This window comes from Ovis canadensis, chromosome 1 (genome assembly GCF_042477335.2).
Source record: "Ovis canadensis isolate MfBH-ARS-UI-01 breed Bighorn chromosome 1, ARS-UI_OviCan_v2, whole genome shotgun sequence".
NCBI lineage: Eukaryota > Metazoa > Chordata > Mammalia > Artiodactyla > Bovidae > Ovis > Ovis canadensis.
In genome coordinates, this window is record NC_091245.1 from 19,746,290 (window position 1) to 19,765,481 (window position 19,192).

A 19,192-nucleotide genomic window follows, 5' to 3' on the forward strand; every position below is an offset into this window, starting at 1 on the left:
AGCGGTTCCACCGAGCGGGGTGGGAGGACCGCGGCACAGACAGCAACGCGTGGCTCTTTTTGTAGTTTTATTTTTAATCTTAGACTTGCCTTAAACTGAGTAACAATTTCTCTTCCTCCGACTTGAGAACAAAACTTTTCAGCGAGCACGGCGGGCACTGCAGTCCTGCGGCCGCCACAGCCGCGCTCGTCAGCCGCGGCGGACCGACCTTGTCCGCGCGGAGCCTGGCCCGCCACCGCGCTCCCGAGCCTTCGGCCGCCCCCTCCCCAACCCCGGGCTTTTCAGGGCTCCGCCTGGGCGTTTCGCCTTTGTGCTTTGTAAGGGAAAACCTTTTCTTCCAGGGCACAACAAACTTGGGCGGAGAGCTTCCGTGTGGCCCCCCGGGCGAGGCCGCCCACGGTGGTGAGGCCATCTGAGGGGATGCCCGGTCTGTCCTCCGCTCCAGGAGCCCCTCCAAGAGCTAGAGACCCGGGTGGACCCCGGCCGACGGGAGCCCAGAAGTAGCCGGGGCTCGGGCTGCTCGGAGGCAGGGGAAGAGCTCTCGCTTCCCGATCAGAACGCGCTGTCTCGGGCCGGGCCGCGGCTCCAGCGGAGGGTCAGGGCCCGGGCCCCCAGCCGGGCGCGAGTCGCACCGGGCGCGGGTGTATGGGGCGGGGGCGCTCGGCGTGGGGCTCAGCTCTGCCCGGTGGGGCCGGGCCGGCAGTCTGGGGTTCCTGGCCTCCTGCCCCGGAGCAGCTCAGAAGGAAAACTCTCTGCCCACGACGCCCACCAGCCACGTCTCTCCTCTCGTCCTCCCCAACCAGACTCGGCTTGATGGGCAAAGGGGAAAGAAAGGAAAAATAAAGAGGAAAAAAGGGGCGGGCCGGGAGGAAGCTGCGGGTCAGGCTGGAGGAACAGACTGGGCAGGGGTGCCGGCCTCCTCCTCTGCCCGCCTCAGGGGTTCTTCCCGCAAATGGAAAATGAGCCGAGGAGGGAAAGGCAGGAAGAGCGTCGAGGAAGAGCGACGAGGGCGTCTTCGGTGCCGATCCCTCCCGGCCCGCGGAAACCCGGCAAAAGTGGCGTTGAGTTCGCTCGCGGCAGTCCGGGACGAGCGGGGAAAGGCCGAGGACAGGGCGGCGCCGCGCCGCGGGTGACAGAAGGTGTCGGGGCCGTGCACTGAGCGAGCAGGGACACACACCTGTTCTGCGAATCGCGTCGTGTGCGGCGGCCGAGCGGCCGCGGCGCGAGAGGCGGAGCCCTCCCTCCCGTACCCCAGGCCCGCTGTCCGGGAACCGGGAGGGCCCGGCTGCCCCCGCGCCGGCTCGCCTAGGCAGGAGCCCCGCAGTCCAGGAGCCCGGGGGCTGCCCTGCGAAGCGGTGGCGTGCGGCGCCGGGACCCGGCTGACCCGCGGGGCGGGGCTGTTCAGGGGGCGAGGTCCTTGCACTCTGATGGAAGGTAGTCTCCTCCGAGCTGCAGCCCCGCAGGTCAGACCCAGCCGCGCACCAGGGCCCATCGCATTTAGCGGTTCTTCCCCGGCCGGAGTCCTGGTTCCCCAAAGTTACAAACATGTTTCTTGCGGAGGTTGTTGGGATCTAAAGTATTCTTTGTGCAAAGGCAACCGAGAGGTCAGGCCGAGGACTGGTGGGCTCGGCTCTGCGTCGGCCCTAAGTTTATGTAGGTTTCGCCTTTACTTCTTCCTTTTCCCTAAATGAGTTGGGTTTTCCCGGTGAAGATGTAGCGACCGAACTGTGCACCCGCGGCCCCGCGGGCCCGCACTCTCGGACTGGCCAGATGGTCACCCGCCGGCCAAGTCCGACCTGAGTCGGGATCCAAATCTGGGACGGATACCCAGCCACGTCTGAACCGCAGGCGTTGGCCCCAGCCGTGGAACCAGGTTAGCCTTCTGCTTCCTGAGCTCATGCAGATGGCGGTAAAATTTCTGCAAGAGCGGTGTTTCCAAATACCCCCCGGGCATTTAGTGTGCGGGAATTCTCTTCCAGCGAAGCAGTCTGTGAACTTAAAAAAAAAAAAACTTTCCTGAGTTCTTAACAACCCCCCACTACCCTGGCCCCATTTCCCATTGTTCTTTGCTTTTTAAGTTGCCTGTTAATTTTTTAAAAGTTTATTTATGCAAAGGGAAAATATCGTTTAATTTGTTCTATTATTTTAATTCTTGGCTTTTGGAAATGGTTCAGACCACAAAAATGTCACCTGTTGTAATAAGCAGAGGAGGGTTGTGTGTGCGATTTAATTACCGGCAGAGTCGTAGTTTGGTGGGCGTTCAGAGCTCGGGCTCCGGGAAAGAGGCTTTTGCAGCTTTCTTTGTGGCAGTCATTTACAAGTGGGTTTGGCTCCGGGCTGCAGCAGGAGCAGCAGCAGCGGAGCTTCCTTCTACGCCGATCCAGGGCGCGGGTCAGGAAGCCCAGACCCTGGACAGGGATGGTCAGAGGCTGGGGTGGGAGATTGCCCGCTCTCTGAGACTTTCTCTCTGGCTTTCGGTTTTTCAACGCGAAAGTGGCTAGTTCGCGCGGGAGAGCGAGGAGCGCTGCGCATCAGCCCAGTTTCAGACATCTTCACATTCCAAACGTCACCTTCTTCGTTTCATTTGTCTTGGTTCTGGCATGTTTAACAACGCAGTTAGTAATCTCACTAATTATTCAGTTAGCTGGCGTTTTGTAATCACTTTAAACCAGGGTCGGATGTGTGATTTAACAAACTGCCACACAGACACTCCTAAACCAAAACCATCACGTCAAGGATTTGAGATTTTTAAAACTCAATATTTGTTGGTCCCTCAGTCCAACCTCACTGCCTGCTAGACAATTTATTTAGCTTCGTGAATTGATCCCTCCTCCTTGTTTAGTTAATTCAACAAAGACTTTTTGCAATCTGTTTGGAGTTTGTCTGATGCCGTGGAAAAGTAGCTGATGATTTATTTGGTTGCTTTTCGATTTCTGTCTTCAGCCCTTCTTTCTCCTCCTTTCAGCAGGGATGTCAGCTGTTATTACTTCCTATTGATCCCTTTGCAAAGTGAGAAGTGAACTAAAATTAATGTCAATTCCACTGCTCGGATCAATAGCTGGAGTTATTTTAATCTGGATTTGCACGAAGTGCTAAATTAAAAAAAATCAGCATAGAGGCAGAAAAGTAACAGTTACTTACTTTCCCTTTGCCTGGCTCTTTACAGTCCCCCAAATGCTCCATCAAGCTGATTATCTTACAATCCATATTTTTTTAATTAAGAGGGTCAGTTAGTTTTCTTATTTGGGGTTCTGTGTTTAAACCCATGACATTTTGACATTGGGAGTGTATTAACTATAGATTTTCATAATGACTGTGGTCTGCTGAAGCCTCATCTATACAAGTTGTTAATGTGAAGAGGGGGGGAAGAAAGAAAAAGGAAAAGAAAACCGGCACCCCCCCTTCCCCCACAGAGACCAACGCCCACACAGTAGAGTAAAAGAGATGTGGCCTGGGAAAATATTGTTGATTTATTTTCAGTATAATGAAGTTTCAAATGAATAACCAGGTTTGAGTGATTCACCGTGTTCTGTTGGAGTGTCCGGTGCTGTCGCCAGATTACTAATTTATGAAACTCATTTAACATAATGAGGTGATCCAGGAAGTAAAAATAGAAGGGCGAATCCTCTGGGTGATGGTTATTTTTGGGGAAAAAATCCCACCCCTCACCCCTAGTGTATTATGTTTGCCCTTTTCTCCAGCTTGCCTCATGTAGTATTGCCTGTGTGACAGACAAGTAGTTCGTTATTTCTTTTGTGAGGAGCTGCTTAGAACCCTTGGAACAGCCCTGGACCCACTTTCAGAGCATCCATGTTGTATGACCATTAATCTGACTTGAAAACAGCCAAGAACAGTATTCCCAGACTTGTCAGGCTAACTGGCTGTCCTTGGCAGATCATTCCCTGCACTGCTATAACTTGACAGGAAAGTTATTTAAAATTTGGAAGAGAGAAAAATCCGTTAATGTGAGATACATAATCTGGTAATTTAGCAATGATGTCTATAAGGAAAGATGCCAAATGAGGAAGCAGTCTGATGGTGTGCACTCATCTTCCCAATTAATAACAGTCATTGACACGTCTGCTACAGGATGGGAGAAGGAAATACTCTCTATGCACTGCATTAAGCCGGGAGGATTCATCTAGTGCTTAGCTGAGATCTCTCTGTTTGAGGGAATAGCAAAGATACTCCTTTATCTAGATGGTTTTTTTTTTTGAAGGGGACAAATTTTATTTGAGACATGATTGTTAGTTTAGAGGTTATAATTTGTAACAGATGGTGCTTTTTGGTTACACTTTGAGTTTCATTAAGTTTTTATTTAGAGTATATTTCTGAAGCTAATAAGTCCTAGTGTTCATCTTATGTTATCCTGACTCATCTACAGCCCTTCTCACACCCTTACTCAAAATAAATTTTGCAACAGGATCAGTGTCTATGAAAATGTACAACCTAAATTTAAAAGGGAAATTGAAGGAGGTCTTTCTGAACTCCAGTTTGTTCCAGGGGCCTTCAGCGGACATCAACTCTGACTGGGCCAATAAGCAGAGGAAAATAAGTCAGAAATTTTGTTAACATTTTGCTCTAAATGTTAATGGCAAATTCAAGGCAGTTTACAAATCTACTTAAGAGTGAGTGCATTAGTAACTAAAATTACCAATCCGTTCTTTGCTGCCCCTGGAAGACAGACGTTTCCCCGTAACATATGCCAAAGGCACCCATTATGTTTTTAAATATTGTCAGAGATGGCAGGCGCTTTATTGATGAAGGTTTTGTTCCTTCTCAGAAAAGCGAAAGCCTATGTGATTAAAGAGGGGTGTGGATCAAAAATAATGCTGCTGTTGTTTCTTCACATAGTACTTCTTTCTGGAAAGAGACTTAGATGATACATGAAGATGTGTGTTTATGTATGTGCCAATATGTGTGATTTATCCACACATACGATTTGTACCAACTAACATGTGGAGATATTCATGGTTTAAATGTGCTTGATTTAGGGGTTTTTCAGTCTCCGAGCATTGTTAGGGAAGATGAGAGGATGCAAATGTAGAGGGGTCTTATAGTAGAACCTGGCCTCTGTTTGAACATCAGGCCTGTCATGAGTGGTGTATGCAGGTGCAGGCCCTTTAAAATAGAGACCCCACCTCATCTACTGGGTGGCTTGGCCTTCCAAAGCTCATTTGCTCAGGGAATATTGTATTTGGAGGTTTTATGATTTTTTTTTCCTTTGCTGGGCTCAGGCGCATTTCACCCGGAACGTGTAGGGACCAAAGTCAGCTACGCGTACATCACAGTAAGTTGTCTATTGATTTTCCTGAATGAAAATGGTCTGATGCTGCTGCCCACTGGCTCCTAAAGCCTGTGGTGTCTCATGCCCGAGCATCTGTAAGCCAGAAGGATGGTGTTTCAATCACTTGGGGTTTCCCTTGTCTTTCCTCCCCCTGACCTTCCTCCCCCCTTTTTTTTCCTCTTTGCTGTTTCCACAGGTCTTAAAAGGGGACGATGCCCCAGTAATACTCCCTGCCCTGCTCCCAGGTGCCACTCCCTCCCAGGGAAGACTGCTTCTTGTGTGACGCGGGCCATAGAGAGAGACTCCGATGGACTTACACCGGGCAGCCTTCAAGATGGAGAACTCATCCTACCTCCCCAACCCGCTGGCATCCCCAGCCCTGATGGTCCTGGCGTCCACGGCTGAGGCCAGCCGTGATGCATCCATCCCTTGTCAGCAGCCACGACCCTTCGGTGTACCTGTCTCAGTAGACAAGGACGTGCATATTCCGTTCACCAATGGTTCCTACACCTTTGCCTCTATGTACCATCGGCAAGGTGGGGTACCAGGGACTTTTGCCAATCGCGATTTTCCCCCTTCGTTGCTACATCTCCACCCGCAGTTTGCTCCCCCAAATCTAGATTGCACCCCAATCAGTATGCTGAATCACAGCGGAGTGGGGGCTTTCCGTCCCTTTGCTTCCACTGAGGACCGGGAGAGTTATCAGTCAGCCTTCACGCCCGCCAAGCGACTTAAAAACTGCCATGACACAGAGTCTCCCCACTTGCGCTTCTCAGATGCAGATGGCAAGGAATATGACTTTGGGACACAGCTGCCATCTAGCTCCCCCGGTTCACTTAAGGTTGACGACACTGGGAAGAAGATTTTTGCTGTCTCTGGCCTCATTTCAGATCGGGAAGCCTCATCTAGCCCAGAAGATCGGAATGACAGATGTAAGTACCTTGGTGCAGCCCTCCCCTAACCCCAGTAGGCCCTGCCTTACAGTAGTATTCAACAGGTCGGTGGCATTTTTCATGCTCCTTGTAATGGGAAGGGCTGACTCTCCCATTCAGGAGCTGTGGAGTGCTGACATTTACTTGTGTCTTGTCAATGAGCATTGATAGTTCTTGTAGGAAACGTTTTTCTGAAGGTAGCTGGAGGCATGCTGGCCTGCACTGCCCTTCCTTCCGGGGCACGAGTGGCTTATTCTCTGGGGACTCTGGAGTGGAGGGGGGTGCCGTACATATACCGGAGTGAATGTCATTTCATTAGTAAGCATAGGTTCCTAGGGAATTTGTGTGTTGGAGGGGGGCCGCTGAAGACACCCGTCCATCCCTCTTCCCTTTGCTCTCCTCATTATGTTTCTCTGACCTCGGTATTATTTTTTAGCTTTTCCATTGTACCACATCTAGCAGACTCCACGTGATTTTATTTTCACAACTCTCAGCCCTTGTCCAAATCAGGCTATTTTTCAGAGAAGGACAAAGGTGTCGTCAATCACCATAAAGCATTTCAAACAGCTGTGTTTTCCTTGCAATCGCGAGGCTAGAAAGCCAAGTTCTCTTGGGATTTAACAGGTTTGCTGGGTGCTTATCCTGGGGCTCCCTTGTAGAACTAGACAGGTTGGTCTATGTGACTGCTGTTTTTTTTTTTTCTTTTGTTGATGCTCACAACTGTTACCAATTTCTGCTTAAGAAACAGCTCTGTCATATTCTCCAAGGGCCTTGATGGGCTCTGGCTACACTCACTAATAGTTGGGGCTAAACCTTTGCTTGGAACTTGTAGACTAGGAATGTTGAACCCTGCCATCCTCACCTCTCATGTAATCAGAAAATAATTGTGTTTTGAAGCTTTTGGACTATGCGTAGACCCCCACAGAGCAGTTTTCTTCAAGCCTGGTGAGAATTTATGAACTGGGGATGTTTTTTTTCCAACCAACCCTTTGTTCTAAGATTTGCTCCATTTTATTTTCTTAAGAAAACTACATTTGAGGTTTGCTTTCCCTCTTCTCGGTTTTTTGTGCTCCCCAGTCCTCTCTATAGCCACCATCACGAATGCCATTTTTTTCTCTTCTCTTTATGACGCCGAGGAGAGTAATAGAGACGTTGCTGCTCTCTCCCCTGTCGGCACTGCTTCCTCAGGCTGTCTCCTTGAATTAGGCACTGTGTTAACTTTCCTGCGCTAAAAGGCATCTGCCTAAACCCAGCGTACCTTTTCAATAAAAGTCATCATAAAATCAACCTGCCTTGTAAATCCATCGCTCTTTGGTTTTGAAATATGTTGCGAGTGTGTCTTTTATGTCAGCGTCTGTAAGCCTGAGACCTCCCCACTTCAGGGAGAAGGCTGTATCTGACAGCACAACTGCCTGTATTCTGTCTTTTGCTTTAGCTCCTATTCCCCCTTTCCCCCTTTCTGTACAGCTGACGTGTGTGTGTGCGTGTGTGCGTGCGTGCTCGCAATGATCCTGCTTTGGGCATATACTCGCTGAATGCCGTTGTGTCTGTCTGTTTCAGTTTAGTTGAGTTTTCATTTGTCAATGTGCAAGTGATCAAGGCGAGCTTTAACCTGACCTCTGGCCAAAACTGCCCTGGTTTCGGGTGTGACCAAGTCTGCTCCTTTTTTTCTCCAAACACACGTTGAAAATGAAACCCTCTCAAAACTAACATGCCACAAAGTAACACCTGGAGATCAAGAAACCTTTCTTCTCTCCTAACAAATCCAGCTTGTCTCCATTTTTCCATTTTTTAGCCCAAACCTGTATCAGACCCCCAGAGTAGGAGGAAGCTTGTTAGTCGAGTCAGAACTCACAGACGCGGATATCCATTCCCCTCCGAGTGTCAAAGCCATAACTCTTCTGTTTGCCTGGTTCGCCTCGTGTGGGGGTGTCATCCCCCATGGAGATGGATCCCTCAGACAGGAATACGCCTGGGTGGAGAAAAATTAAATGAGTCTGTCTCCCAAAGTGAAATGGAATTCTGACCTTGAAATTAATGAGATTCTGATCAGAAGGGTGGGGAAACTTCTTTATTTCAAATTGTAGTGTTGTATAAATTTGAGCCCTTCCCCCTTTTGTTTAAAACATCCTTCCTTTAGTGAGTATTTTGTGTTCTCTTTTTTCCTCTTAAACAAATGTTAGATCTATAGGCATGCCTGAGTGTAGAATGTTTGTCCACTCACATTATCTAGAGTTGCATTTGTGACTGATCTTAAATGAGAAATAAAGGCACAAAGTGCATGGGAGAGTGTTATCTTGTGATAACCCTGGATTTGTGTTCCTTTCTCTTTTCCTTCTCTTGGGTGGGGTAGCAACCATCACAAGGGTTGTCCTGGGGAACATTTGTGCTTCGGATTTTGAGTTTTGGAAGGCTGGGAAACATTTTTCTGTAGGGAAGGGTCGAAGAGGCACCGTGACCAAGTCTGCTGCAGCCTTCTTGCCTGCTGTCATATGCCGACGTGTGTCAGAATATTTATGGTCTGTTTTATGTAAATACATATTTAAGGGCCGTTAGAAGGCCTGATTATTCCCACTAGATGCCTTTCAGGTCCTCCCTACAGAACCGTTTTGAAATAAGTAATATTTCTCAGATAATCGAGTGACAGTATACAAGACTGCTTCCAAGGGGAGTGCTTGAGGGGCAGATGGGGCAGTAAGGGGGCGGGGGTGGGGAGGCAAGAAAAGAGATTACAGAAAGTGTTCAAGAGCACAGTGATAGGATACTGTGGCTTTTTGCCCAGATTGCCAAAAATTAACCATGTATATTTTAGGTTTTGTAATTCTTAAAATTTAGAGCTAATCCTTGATATAGTTGACTGATTTTTCAGTTCTCTTCATATAAATAAAATTTTTTTCACAAACTGTAAGAGAAGCTATAATTAAATCCAACAGTAAATCTCCTAAACAAGCATGTAGCTTGAGGGTTTTGTTGAGGGGGCGGGGTGAGTACGGGTGTGTGTGTCCCTTAGAGTAGAAGTTTTATGACTGAGTTTTAGGTCAATGAAAAAATCAGTTTTACAATGGAAACACTGACAGTTTTTACTGTCGCAGCCACCCCCTGCTCACACACTGCATCCATATGCAGATATGTCCACATCTGAGAGCATTTGAAAGAAGGGCCTGCAGACATGGTGTAATGCTCACGTGTTCTTTCCTTCAATCTGGGTACTGATAGGAAGGATTTCTTTTGTGGTTAAATACCTGTTTTTGTAGAAAGCAACACAGCTCCTTGGGTAAAGTATTATCTCTCCTAATAGATGATTCCATTTTGCTGTTCATCTACCTGGCATCACAGGTGATTCCTGAGGTAGGTGTTGGGCTCTATGGAAAAAAGAAGGCTTTACTCAACAGGACTGACTTATTTCCCCTGGAAATAGAAGTATTTGATGAGAAGCCATTCATGGAGGATGCATGATTCCCCAAGAAGGGGACTGAGGTAACTCCTGTTTATTGTCATTCCCTGAACCCAAGGCTCCTTGTCCATGTCCTGGGAAATGATGCGAAAATTTATGGACCAATTACAAATAGTCCACGTGTGTCTTATATACCAAGTGTCTACAGATATGTTTCCCAAGGCTTTTAAAATAAACATTTCCTCATTAAGGAAACTTTACAACAAAAGGGAAAATAGGTCTTCTTTGCTGCTTTGTACTAGAATCTATACATATATGACCCCCTGAGCACTCTGGCTCTTATCCTGTGCATTTCCTGATTGTTCTCTATAGGCCACTCCAGGGCCCAATGCCTGTGGGAGACCCAGTCTTTGGCCAGCCTGCCAGTCTATCCACTCAGCCCAAATTGGAATTGGCCAGGATGCATGTTCACCCTGAGGGCTGAGAGGGACAGGAACTGCCCTTGGGGAGCCATGATGGGCCCTGCCTTGTGGCTCACCTCAGAGGTGGGTACTGGGCACTGGCTTCAGGTGGCCTTCTTTCCTGACCCTTCCCTGTGGTCAGGGAGCCTGGATGCTCCCAGATGCAGTTTCCAGATGTTGTGCTTTGCTCTCATCTTTGATATATTTAAAAAGTCACTCAAATCTGAAAAGCGCCGAGAAGGAGATGGTATTTTGTACTCTGAGATGTGTCTTTCCAAAGGCACCTATCATTGAAAACCCTATGTTCTAAAAGAATCACGTCAACTGAACCCACATAGGCCCAGGGCAGCCTGAAAGGAGCTGGCTGGCTGCATCATTGGAGTGTTAGGGGGCTACATCCCAAGGGCTCTGGGACTGGGGTGGGTAGGGACCCTGCTCTGAGCTTTTAAGAGAATTGCTCTTGGTGGAGAGGATGTTTGGGGGCACTTCTCAGGTCACTGGGCTCAACTTCTGGATCGTTGCTGGAGCAGATGACCACTCTGAAAGGGCATGGACATCATCAGAGATGGGTCAGATGGTTCCCGCTGTGCTGACTGCCCAGACCTAGCCCAACTGTCGACTGTCGGCTCAGCTGCACCCGGCTTCTCCCGGAGTCCCTATTCCTTACCCATCTGGGGTGGGGGGAGGGGAGGGGCAAGAACTCCTGTGATGTGTGTGGTTGTTTCTGGTTGTTCGCTCCCAACACAGTCATGGAGACTCCTTTTCATGCTGCTGGGTTTAATTGTCTTGTTGGGATAAAGAAATGTTTGCACAGCTAAAGTGGGGCCGGGCTGGACGGGAGCAGTCCCTGATGGCTGCAGAGCCATCTGGCCTGGCTTGGCTTGGCTCGGCGCGCCGCTGGCCCGCCCGCCCGCCGGGCGGCTGGGCTCGCTCCCGCTCCCGCTCTCTTCCCCTGCCCTCGCTCCACGCCGCGCCGCTCTGGTCGGCGGCCGCCTCCTCGCACGGCCGGAATGCCTAATCACCATGGTGAGAAAACGGACACCGCAGCCGTCCTCCCTCCTCGCCTCGCGCCCTCCCTCCCATCAATTGTCATGCAGAAGTGATCCGGGCTGCCGTTTCCTCGCGGCCGCCAGCCAGCCCCTCGCCGCTCCCGGCAGAAGGGTGGCTGGTAATTGATCGTTTGGGGGGAGGGGGCGCGGAGAGGGGCGAGGCCGGCCCGGGGGAGGGAAGAAGGACCACAGAGTGGGCCCCGTTGGCTCACTTGAAAAGGACCCCCCTCCCCCAGCCTCCGTCACGGAGATGGCGTTCAAGTGGTTTCAGAAATGTTGGTGACCTCGCCGTCGCTCGGCCGGACTGCGGGAAAACTCCGGGAGCTGCCCCCGCGGGCCGGGTCCGGGGGCCGCGCCCCGAGGGCCGCCGGGTCCCCCACCCCCGCTCCGCCCTCCACGCCCAGCGCCTCCAGGTCGCGCTGAGAACCGAGCCCCGGGCGGGTTTCCCATACGTCGTCCGAGCAGCAGAGAGATGGGGTCGGAGCGAGGGAGTGGGCGGGGGTGTAAACCTAGGAGGGGGCGCGACCACGCGGAGGTCCGGGTGATCCAGGACCCGGCGGGAGGTGCAGAGGGGTGGGTGGCGGAGTGAGGAGGCTAGGGGACACTGCGAGGGGAGGGGGCTGGGGGACGAGGCCAGGGGAGGCGGGAGCCGGGAGGATGGACGTGTGTGCACGCGCGCATCTGGACCTAGCGTTGCCCTCGGCACCCTAGGACTTGGGGTTTCTCACGTAGGTTCGAAATGTTTTCCGCGTTCGTCTTGCTTTTCAAGTCGGGGAATGTTTTCCCAAGTCCCGGGGTTCGTGAATCGCCAGGATGGCTGGTATTCGGGCGAGGCGAGTGGACTTAGCCTCTGACCGTCCGAGGCTCGTAGCCAGCACAGCGGGGTTCGTTAATGTCGCGGCAATTTCTGGAACTCTTCCCACGGGAAGTTTTCCGGGGCTGCCTTCCGGTCAGCGGCCCCAGGTTGATTATTTGGTGGCCCTTTTTTGTTTGAAAACAAAAAACACACATTGTATCCAAATAACAAAAGTTGCTCTCCCTCCCCACCCCCTTTCCTCATTAGGCAGGGAAGAGGAAACTGAAAAATAGAATTATATTTTTATATTGGTTTTCCTTATATTTAACCCTTATTAACTTCACCCATCTGGTTAATAAATATTGGCACACGTTGAACTAGTTTTTGTAAATACTCGGAATTTGGACTGATAGTACATTTAATCGAGTTATATTTTTATGATGGATTTTCATATTTTTAACTCTTTAACCACATCCATCTGGTCAATAAATATCAGAATACATTTTGGAAGGTACTCTTTATAAATACTTGAGACTCAGAGTGATGATACATTTTATTGTAAAACCCACAGGATTTCAACACCAAACTAACAATAATATTTGGAATCAAATCTTCCCTTCAGACAGTTGAGCTACATTCTCCAGTGCCATTTCACCCTCCCTAAAAAGAGATGCAGGAGAGGCTGGTTCCATCTCTGGGTGGGGAAGACCCCCTTAGGGAAGGAAATGGCAACCCACTCCAGTATTCTTGCCTGGGAAATCCCATGGATAGAGGAGCCTGGTGGGCTACAGTGCACTGGGTCGAGAAAGAGCTGGACATGACTAAGCAACTAAACAGCAACAACAGAGAGGGATGAGCTGCAGACCTCAGGATAACATTGCTATATAGCAGCTAAAATGCCTTAAATCCTTTTTTTTTTTTTTAATGTCATTTAATTTGTGGCATTTGTGGTTGAACAGAGTGTGATTTTATCCTTTGGAACCTCAAAGTATGTGCTCCAGGGTGGAAATTCCTAAATATCTCTTTCTTGGGGCAAGGAGGAGAATTTTCTGCAAAAGAACTTTCACCTACTTAGTCACTTTGTTGTGCCTTTTCCAGGAAAAGATCCTGAACTGGGGCTATGAGTTTAGGCCTGGAGAAATGAGAGGCTGTGGTATAAATCAGTCAATCTAGTAGATGCTAAGTAAATAGGAATAATTCATACCCTTACAGCCTTACCCAATGGATCAGACTTTTCTATTATCTCAATCACATTTTACTGCTAGTGTTAAAAAAAATTTACACTAAATCAGTACCAATCACAGCAAAGGGTTCAGTGTTAGTTGAGTATTGAATAAATTGATGGCGGTGATTATAATCTGATTTCTAAAGTTTTCATCAATTTGTCACACTTCAGCCTTACTCTAGATAATATCCAGAAAACTGGGCTGTCCCACAGGTATAGTGGTTTGAGGAAAGGAAGAATTTATATGCCTTGAGATTTGATAAGGATAAAGGTAGGTAGGCAATTTTTCAAGACATATGTGCAATTACCTTTCTCAAATATAGATTTATTTTGTTGATTATTTTGGTTAAAAAAATCTTTCATAACTTAAAAAGCAGTTTAAAATTTGCTTTTCTCTCTTTACTCTAGAAACCTAAGATTAGAGTCTATCCCCTTCCCAAATGTTTTCCCACAGCATCACATCCCCTATCATGGAGTCCACAAATACAGATCTGCTTTGTGTGTATTTTAGGAAAAAAAAGTTTCTACCTGGATCCTGACTGGAGCTGGAAACAGACAAGTGATATGTGGGTTTTGTAAACACATATAACCATCTGGCAATTCAGACATTTCACCGTCAGTTTTCTCTGTGGAATGTGTTCTGATCGAAGATGACCCAGAGGAAATGAAAGCTGTGTTTTGGGTGGGGGAACGTGGCGCTGTGTCCAGTGCATTCTGTTCAGCAGACAAGGAGCTTTAGGAAAGTCTAGACCTGAATGTGTGAAGGAGGAACCTTTTGGTACAGTCTCATGAGAAATCAAGCCCAGTAAGCCTGAATGTGACTCACCAGATGAGGGTTGTCTTTTTCCACTGAAATTCATTTGTAGGCTGAGACTTATGGCTTTGCATCCATCTTAGAGCAGCAGACAGTCAGAAAGCTGTAGGGAGGGGGCAAGGGCCAGCCCTGGAGAGACCTTTGCTTTATTTTCAGGTATATGATTCCCATTTAGGTGCTAGCTAATCCTATACTGCTCTCACTTGATCTTGCTTTTCAGGGTTTGATTTAAACTGAATCAGAATGGCTTAGCATAATAAATACCTGTTAGAGGGATAAATGCTGTGTTTGCCCCTTTGAGCCTCAACTTGAAGCTGTTACAGATCAAAAGTAGGGAAGCAATATAACATAGTGGCTATGAGTTCAGCCTCTGGAGTAAAATCATGACCCTTTAGCTTACTTGCTCTGTGACCCTAGGCAAATTATTTAACCTCTCTGGGCCTCAGTACTGTTATCTGTAAAGTGGGAATTACACAGCCTAAAAGGGTTGTTGTGAAGGACTGAATGAGATTAAGCAAACTAATAATGCTCAGAACAGTTCCTCACACATACTAAGTGTTCAATACATAATGACTATTATTATTTCAAGGACAATCTGGTGGTATAATCGTCCTTGTTAGAAGCACTGATGTAGTCAAACACAGGGTCATTAATGGCTAGCATGTATGTAGGATCCTTTCATGCACTCATGGCTTATGGTGATGTGGAAAGAGGGGAGGGAGAGAGGCTCAGCTCTTTTCTGTGATAGCAGCTGCTTCACCTCTCTGCATTATTATCCATCCACCAGGATTAGCCCTGGTGGCCCTCTGACCCCTTTCTCCCTTCATTTTATTGAGAAACAAGGTAATATTACAGTTAAAGAAACTGAGTCTCTGAGCCAGGAAGGGACTTAACTAGGGCTAAATATCTAACCTAGTGGCCCAGGTTAGAAAATCCAAATCTCACCAGATTGTCTTATTCTGGAATTTTGTATTATCAGATATTATTTGAAATAGATGGGTCATTAGAATTTGTGTGTGCTAGAAATTTGGGCCATATATAATCAGATTTGCTATAATGGTATTTGACTAGTATTAGAATTCAAAGTCCCAGAGTTTCTAATATTTCCTCAGATTTTAAGTTATACAAGCACTTTCTCCCCCTCTCGCCTATGTGAGAGAAATCTGTGAACCTTCCCCCATCTGTGTGTGTCACAGTCCCACAGCATGATGGATTGTCTCTGCTTGGGGGAGGCTTAGGATGGGGCTTGAAGGGGCCTTGTAGGTCAGGAGAGAAATACAGCAGCAGGACTGAGCTGGGGGGGCTACTGGGGAGGGATTAGCAGGGGAAGGGGAGGGCAGAGTTGGGCGGGGACAGACCTCTTCCATAGTGTCTCTGTGCATTCTCCTAGGAGTAAAAGAAGGCTGTCCATTACCCTGAGCGCACAAATAAACTCGGTGTTTTTCTCTTTGTAGAAAGAAAGCCCCAGGGGACTTGGGAACACCAGAAGCTGACCGCCTGTCAGTGGGAGAGTTGGGAAGTAGGAGGATAGGAGTGAGAAAGACTGACCCTCTGCCTGAGGACCTTGGATTTGGGTCTGTTATCTGAATATAACAGCTCAAAGTTGAAAAGGCTTCTGTTCAAATACGTGTGTAGCAGAAATAGCCATTGGAGGCCAGTTGTCCGATACCTCAATCCCCATCAGTTCCTTCATGGCTCTGTTTAAGAGAAGGGGTTCTGGTCACTTTGAGGGCCATAATGTCTCCATAGATCATAGAGCACCCATTCTCCTCTCTCCCAGGCCCCAGTTCTTTCTACTCACAGACTTGGAGGCATATGGGAAGTAAGAAGGGAAATGTTGAATGTTAATGTTCAGTTTTTAAAGAAGGGGAGAAAAGTCTGGGATTTAGGCTCCAATGCCATAGTCATGGTTAGGAAGGAACTCGAGGAAAGGAAAGAGTTGGGTCTGAGAGGTAGATAGGGAGGTGAAGGCAGCAGTGCATGCGAGGGTAAGTAATCAGCAGGACCGCAGTTAGGGCCTAGGCTTTGGCTTCCTTCCTGAGCAGTAAAATGTAAAAAAAAAGCCTTAGAACAACAAAAGTCTGGACGCATGGGCTTCCTTCCTGACAGGCCAACCTGGTGGGGCTTCATTCAGCCTGAGCAGCAGTCAAGGCTGATTTACGGGTAAGAGGTCCAGACAGACATGTGTGCTTAACCCCTTCCTAGCTGTAGAGATGACTCCTTGTAAACGCTACCCTCCTCTCCCAGCTTCCCTTCATGGGGCGGGTAGCTCTTTATTGTTATTGTTTCTTTATTCGAAGAGAGTCCCTACTGCTGAAGGACCCAAAATCATCTTCATGAAGAAGCTGGGTCTCTGAGAAACTGAATGACTTGAAAGAGATCTTACCATCCAGCTGGTACTGTGGCTTCTGGCAAGTGTAACTAACAGGCTCTCGGTGACGTTACATTGACTTTGGAATGTTGTGTCCTTCTTAGATCATGGGAAGTAGCTTCTGGAATCTCTATTGGGGTGATCTGTGAGTCTCTGTTCCACATCTGTAAAATACTGGTACTGCAGAAGGAAGGGTGCTGCTCATCGAGGGTGTTTTTAGGTGGCACTGTGGATAAAACTGAGGCTTCCAGGTGGCGCAGTGGTAAAAAAAAAAATCTGCCTGCCAATGCAGGAGATGCAAGAGATGCTGGTTCGATCCCGGGTCGGGAAGATCTCCCGGAGGAGGAAATGGCAACCAGCTCCAGTGTTCTTGACTGGAAAATTCCATGGACAGAAGAGTCTAATGGGCTACAGTTCATAGGGTTGCAAAGAGACAAGACTGAGCGACTGAACACTCATGCATGTGGATAAACCTATGGCAGAGTACAGGAGGCATGGTTCAGTTTCCATCTGATAGTATGATATGTTCATTAGTTTATTTAATCATTCAGTTATTATTTTCTGAATACCTGTGTCCTTCCAGACACTGTGCTGGGTGCTGGTGATATGATGATAGGCAAGAAAGATTGGAGTCCCTGCCTTATTGGAGCTGGAAGCTTAACAACCAATTGCAGGATGTCGTGAAAAGTACTCTAATAGAGGAAATGTAAAATGCCATGAGGTTAGAATCAGAAGCACCTAATCTTGTCTATGAGTCAGGGATAGTTTTCTAAAGGGAAACTATGGGATAAGCTGATATCTTAAGATCAGGGGGTCACTCAAAGAGGCTAGGTGTGACAGTTTGGTTTTCTGGACAAAGTATGGCATCTGAGTGTGGAAGAAAGAACTCCAGAGCTGCCAAGCATTACTCATAATGGTGAGTGTGTGTGTGTATGTTAGTCGCTCAGTTATGTCCAACTCTTTGCAACCCCATGGACTATAACCTGCCAGGCTTCTCTGTTCATGGAATTCTCCAGGCAAGAAAGCCCCATGATGGTGAGTAAGAATAGGATTTCTCTCTGCCAGGGCCTCAGAGCTGACTTTGGATCTCTATTATATTTCATCCTATAGCCAGGCATTCTTGAGACTGTCTGTCTGGTGCTTATATGGTTCTGAGGCTCAGCATCATGTAGGATCTTTCTTGTAAAGTAGCTTTCTAAAGATCAATCACTAGCAAATACTTTCTGATGACATATATCTTAAGAACCACGAGCACCCACAACCATGCTTGGGATGGAGCAGCCACTTGGGAAATATTTGCCAAATGCAGGACAACCTCGACCCTAATGGTGTTTAGGGGGTAGGTCAAGGGCCCTAAGTTTTATCCTAGAGTTCCTGTTCGACTCTATACTTGCCTTGCCTGAAGACTTGATGGGTCTCAAGATCCAGAGTACTCCTGGCCATTAAACTAAGCCACATAGCACCCAGGATTCTTGGCAGGATTTCTTGGCAAAGTTTCCTGTAGGAGGTACATTGCACAGACTTGACTTTCATGACGGAGGTTAGGAGTATAGTGCCAAGACTATTGAAGGAAAGAAAGAAGGCGAAACCAACCGTTGTCCTTGCCTGGCACGCGTAGGCATACTAACATCAGTTCCTTTCAACCGGGGCCGCGGGACTCTGCCATCTCTGCTGTGGTTTTCTTTCCCCCAAAGCCTCTTATCACCATCGTGGTCTATATCCACAGCATTTCCTGAGCTCTGTATGTAGAGCCTTGTGCTCGGCGCTGTTTGCAAGGGAGTCGAAGAATCAGGAGATGATACTTCCTCTTTTTGAGGGCCTTATGGTTAAGGTGAGTAGTTAACATGTACATGGGAGGAAATAAACGATAATGTAAAATAACAGACAGATAAGGCTCTGGGATCTCAAGAGAAGGAGTAATCCCCAAGGCTGCTTTCTTAAAATGGGATCTAAAGACCACCTGCGTCCTGATCACTTGCCAGTGTGAAGGAGGAGGGGGTGGCCTGGCGTTGGGGTGGTGGTGAATGCGATTTACAATGCAGATTCCTAGGGCCCACACCAGACCTGCCAATCAGAATCACAGGGACTATGCCCTGGAAATCTGCATATTGAACAAGTAGGTGATTCTCCTTAAAGTTTATGAACCCCTCTTCCAGGGTGAGAATACTCAGAGGGAAGCTTTGGCAGAGGAGTGTGACTTTGGAGGAAGGGGAATCAAAGCTAGGCAGTGGGGAGGGAACAAACCCAGGGGGCCAGAGGTGGTAAGGGTGAAGACCCGGGGTCTGCCCACAGTGGTACCTTCTCCAGTCGCCTGTTGTGGATGAAATCTGGCCAGCTGCCTCCGGGTACCCCCTTTGCCTTCGCTCCTCCTATGGTTGTTTCCCTTTTCCTCCTTTATTGGCGATCAGCTAACGGTATGGGCGCAGACCTCCCCTTTCTTGGGCGGCATTGTAATTATGAGGCAGCCCAGCGGAGGGGTTGGCGGTGCTTAGCCAGATGTGAGGGAGGCCGGTGTGCACTTCAGTGCTCCTTGGGTTCCAGCCAGCTCATCTTCCACTGCTGTTATACTGCTGAGAATGGGCTGGAGAGTATTTTTTGCCAGCCTTCTATCTCCTCTCCCCCAACCCCGAGGCTTATTTCTTATGCTGAAATGCTCGTTTGTAAGTTTGTAAGGAAATAAGGGTGAGAGGAATTTCGCAGTGGCAGCATTGGTGATCAGCACCTGCAGGCTGGCTCTGTGCTTCAAGCTTTAACCCTTCTGGGGGCAGCTGCCAGTGGGCAGGAGGTTAAATGAGCCGGACATAGGGGCCTGGTTCAATGTTTAGGTGGCTGCAGACACCTGTACGCTAGTGGTTGCTCTCGG

General features: G+C 48.3%; 1 protein-coding gene across 4 annotated transcripts in view; it reads left to right on the top strand.

The window, feature by feature from the left end:
• The first annotated feature begins 5,573 nt into the window (after window positions 1–5,573).
• Window positions 5,574–19,192, top strand: part of RNF220 (ring finger protein 220) — a 263,034-nt gene continuing 249,415 nt past the window's right edge. Inside the window, exon 1 of one of the 4 annotated variants that reach the window (XM_069589626.2) lies at window positions 5,574–6,219. In XM_069589626.2, the coding sequence (XP_069445727.1) occupies window positions 5,595–6,219 (625 nt within the window). In that variant the 5' untranslated portion in view covers window positions 5,574–5,594. The remainder of the gene's footprint in view (window positions 6,220–19,192) is intronic. The other 3 variants (XM_069589647.1, XM_069589658.1, XM_069589637.1) reach the window with 3 other exon arrangements.